The sequence below is a fragment of the Formica exsecta genome, unplaced genomic scaffold (assembly GCF_003651465.1).
Source record: "Formica exsecta isolate Colony F162 unplaced genomic scaffold, ASM365146v1 scaffold2, whole genome shotgun sequence".
Classification (NCBI taxonomy): domain Eukaryota; kingdom Metazoa; phylum Arthropoda; class Insecta; order Hymenoptera; family Formicidae; genus Formica; species Formica exsecta.
The window spans coordinates 887224-891695 of record NW_021849297.1 but is presented as its reverse complement, the minus strand read 5'-3'; the positions used below and the strand labels follow the sequence as shown (position 1 = coordinate 891695).

The following is a 4472-nucleotide window of genomic DNA, read 5'->3' as shown; positions in this document are numbered from 1 at the left end:
ATATGAGCTTTTACACACTGGAAAAGTATTGAGCTGTTCTTTAAATGAAGATTATCCCTACAGAAATATTTTATTATTTTTTTCATTAAAAAATATTAATGTATATATCTTCTGTTTATAATGATATATATATAATATATTTACAGCTTAAATCCAGCTTCTCGATGCTTTGTGAACGTGATAATAATTTACACAGATGAGGCACGCACTCTACGTCAAGTGCGTTCCAAGATAAATTCAGAGAATGTAGTGTCTCGTTTTTCCTTAGCCCATTGATAAGAGCTTTCCAAGTTTTAGAGCTATATAGAGAATTCCAGGACAAGTCCAGATGTGTCAAAATTTGGGAGTACGAGAGTAGATTCTGCAAATTTTCGGAACACTTCTCATCCAGACGATTGTCAGACAGATTAACGTTCTCCAAGCCTTGATTATCGGACAATGCGGACGCGATGTATTCGAAACCCTCGTTTCCGATGTGGCAGCTACTGAGATCGAGCGTCTTCAGAGTTGCATTCATCGATATCGCATCGCACAATCTGCTTGCACCATTCGCGCCAATTTGGCAGCCCGATAGCGACAGACTGGTTATCACATTGTTCTTAAGCAGCAAATTGTTTAAATGTTTGCATACGTCCGGGGATAGTTTGTTGTCCTACGATGAGGTAATAATTAATTAAAAGAAAAAATGTCCTATCGGTCGGATTATTAGTGTGAGTTAATGTGTTTGTATTATATTATAAAAAGTTCAAGAGTTATAAATTTCTCTATTTTCTAAATATCTAGATGTAGGATGGTTTGTAAATAATTCTCTTCAATCGGTTAGAGAATATCTCTGCGGATTCTATTAAAAAAGTCGAGTTGTTATTTGATCATTTGTAAGTCTGTAGTACCTTGAGGTCCACTGTCTGCACGTAAGTATTATCCGTCAAAGCCTCGCAAATCGCTCTTATCACGGACGATTCGAGCCCGTAGTGTCGCAGATTTACTTGATCGTTTACGAGCATTTTTCTTAACGAACTGATCGGCCGCAGATCTGAATGCTTCACTATGTCGTAGAATTTCTGCACTCCATCCGCGCTGTAAATTGGCGGAGGTTCGTGCAACAGCCAGAAAGCTGGTAGCAATCCGGGATCGCCCGGTATTTGGTACACCGTGTATGGATTCACTAGTTTCAACTGGGAATCGCTGATGTCTATCTCGCGCAGACACGGATGAACCGAGCTCTCGGTGGATACTCGGTCGCTCACGTCGGTTACTTCGTCTTCCGGTGTGATCGGTGTTTCCTCGGACACATCGTCGTCCGTTTTTTTTTTGACATGCTCCTGTATTTATCGTATCAGTCGATTAGAGATTTACAAAGAAGAAAATCGATCTCGTTATTTATTTGCATTGCTGTAGCTCTCTTAATTCTTGAAGCACTTTTAATGCAATCGTAATTTACGGAAACTGAAACGTCGTAACATTCGTGTTACGGAAATTTTCTATTAAGCTACAGTTACCAAGCTCAAGTTACACCGATTAGATGCCGCAAGTGTTTCCTCTTTTCTTCATCCTCAGCCGTTAATTTCTTCGTCTTTCTCGCTTCGTATTCTATTGTATAACCCGTCATTATGTCGGTTTCGTCGATAACTTCTGATTCTGTTTCGATGTCTTTCTCCTCTTCTTCCATGACAATGTCTTTCTCTTCCCCTTCAAAGTCATCGTATTCATATTCATTTTCGTATTCAGTATCCGTATCCATCTCTTCATATTGCAAAGCTTCGTCAGCATCTTCGATGTCTTCTAATGTCTGAATAACGCATTTATGTATTAATATAAGGTTATTTGTAATTATATCTTATAATTGACAGTAATTAAAATGTTTTGACATTATAAAGAATTTTATTTTGGATAATAAAATATTAGAAAATATTTTTGTAGTTTTAGGTTCTAATGTGCTTATTCTTTCAGCTATTGAAGAAAAGAAAGTATGCATATTAGAATATTGTAAAAATTAAATTGCATTATTTAAATACTTGTGTGAGATCCATATTTGTCCAATATTTATTATTTTCACTTGAAATTAGTGATATAACTTAACAAAACCTTATATAAATATAAATATTATTGTATTAAGACATAACGTTCTTTTGTAAATTGGTAGCAATTCGTTATGTGAAATTAGTTGCAAATTTACGTAACAGACAAAAATTATAAACAAGCATATTAAAAGTTATGTATTATATAACGTATTTTTCAACTTTCTCGAATTTATAATATACGTAAAATTTCAATTCTCGATTTCGTAATAATTGCGTAAAAAGAAGACTGTTCACGTTTATCCGATCTTTTGAAAACAATGTATTATTAAACAAAAGGATTTAAAAGCTCTTTTTATTCTTACAAAAAAGCGCTTTTGTTAAACTATGCACAAGAGTTTTTCTTCAATAACATCTTTTAAATTACGAGAGACAAAATATCGAAATCATGCAAAGGATCGTCGATCGAATGATCATCGAACAATTGTGCAGATTTCATTTTCAATACAATGTGTCTCTGCATGATCGAGTCTTGGGAGAAAATTTTTTTACGTATATATAAATTTATTCTTTGCTGAGATAAATAATTTTATCTATATCAAGAATCTTCGAGAAATTGTAACATATATTATATCCTCGATAATGAAAGGTTTAATTATATAAGTAGAAAATGCATAGTATTTAGCATTTAATAAAAAATTCGATAATGATTTTTAAATTTCGATAATGATTCTTCACAAGCTTTAATTATAGTTAGAATTGCTAATCAATCGTTGGTGAAACTAACTCGGAAGAGTTTGGAAGTTCCGTGGTATTCAATAAACGATTTTCGGCCACTTGCGTCTTTTATGGTATAATGATGAAAGAGCTACGATAGCTCTCATTCTGTCGCGAGAATGAATTGTCGATAAGGAGAAAGCTCATCTTCTTCTCACGAGGATGTCAATCGGCGGCTACTATCACGTTTCACACGGGCCGCAATCGTTCGTCGCGGGTTGCGTGATTCATTCACCGGGTATTCGTCAAGTGGCTCTTCTGGACCATTGTATTGTAATTTCGGCAGATCGTTCGTTCACAAGCGACGAGCGGTACGCGCTCGTACACGAGGGGGATCCGTCCCGTCTCTCGTCATCGCATCGACGGCAAGATATGGCCCGTCGAGTTTGCTTTGTTAATCTCAGCCGCGCTTTCGATGGTAATAGCATCGGTATTATCCCTAATGAAACAATCGCGACGGGCCATTGAAATCTCGGCGCCGTTGATAAGATCCGTCGCGCCGAGCCCGTATCTCTATCACCGAAGAGAAAGAGAAACGAATATATCTTTATCGTTTCTTGCGTGATTGGCCAGCAACGATCCTTACTATAATTTCCTCATTATAATTGTTTTTTCATCTGAAAAATAATAAAAAAATAAACGGTTTGAATTAATTGTGAAATTTAGACGCATTACTGAAAAAGAAAGCATTTAAACATAATAATCAATTTGTAGATATGAATCGACAAGTATACACGTGTATTAATGAGCAATTAATGCTCCTTAGTTTTTTAACTTTGGGTTGTAGATGTATGTACATGTGGCCTTCTCCTCAATCTCTGGTTTTTTCTTCCGGAAAAAAGATTGCGATAGAACAGCGCATTTTTTTTCACGATTCAGATGCGGTGGAATATGGAAGGATTTATATTTATATATATATATTCGCCGTCTTTCGCATCTATGTATTCATACAATAATATAGTTTTCTCCATAAAATAAAATATCTATGATAAAACTTTGTTCCTTCCTGCTGTAAATCTACGTATGTCTAGAACGAGAACTATATAATAATCAATTTGTAGATATGAATCGACAAGTATACACGTGTATTAATGAGCAATTAATGCTCCTTAGTTTTTTAACTTTGGGTTGTAGATGTATGTACATGTGGCCTTCTCCTCAATCTCTGGTTTTTTCTTCCGGAAAAAAGATTGCGATAGAACAGCGCATTTTTTTTCACGATTCAGATGCGGTGGAATATGGAAGGATTACGCAAATATTGTGTCATCGACACATTACACAAGGATGTAATAAATTGTACTAAACACCATGTCGAAGGATTGTACTTTTTATTGAAATCTTTCACATCGCCGTGTAAATCTATGCGAAAGAGAAGAAGAATGGGGGAAAGAAGGGATAATAAAAAGGTGTTTATGTACATGCATTCGTTTGCACATTTCTCGATGTCAGACACGAATAATCACAACGTGTGGATGTTCTTTAACTATCTATCGTCGATTAGATCAGAAGCATTAGTTTGATAGATACGGTTTTTTTTACCGTCGTTGCTTCGTTTTGAAGTGAATATGAGAATTGTCGTATAAAAGTGATCAACTATTGCTTATGATCTCTGGAAATTATTAATACGAGACAATATAAAATAAAAATAATATAATATAAAATAATATATATAATATA

At 35.1% G+C, this 4472-nt stretch overlaps 1 protein-coding gene across 1 annotated transcript in view; it reads right to left on the bottom strand.

Moving 5' to 3' along the window:
* LOC115234492 (leucine-rich repeat-containing protein 74B-like) overlaps positions 1-2030 on the bottom strand; it is a 3868-nt gene extending 1838 nt beyond the window's left edge. Inside the window, exons 1-4 of the mRNA XM_029805625.1 lie at positions 2016-2030; positions 1514-1789; positions 891-1328; positions 145-652 (exon numbers count right to left, since the gene is read on the bottom strand). Coding sequence (XP_029661485.1) covers positions 145-652; positions 891-1328; positions 1514-1789; positions 2016-2030 — 1237 coding nt within the window. The remainder of the gene's footprint in view (positions 1-144; positions 653-890; positions 1329-1513; positions 1790-2015) is intronic.
* Positions 2031-4472: the final 2442 nt, after the last annotated feature.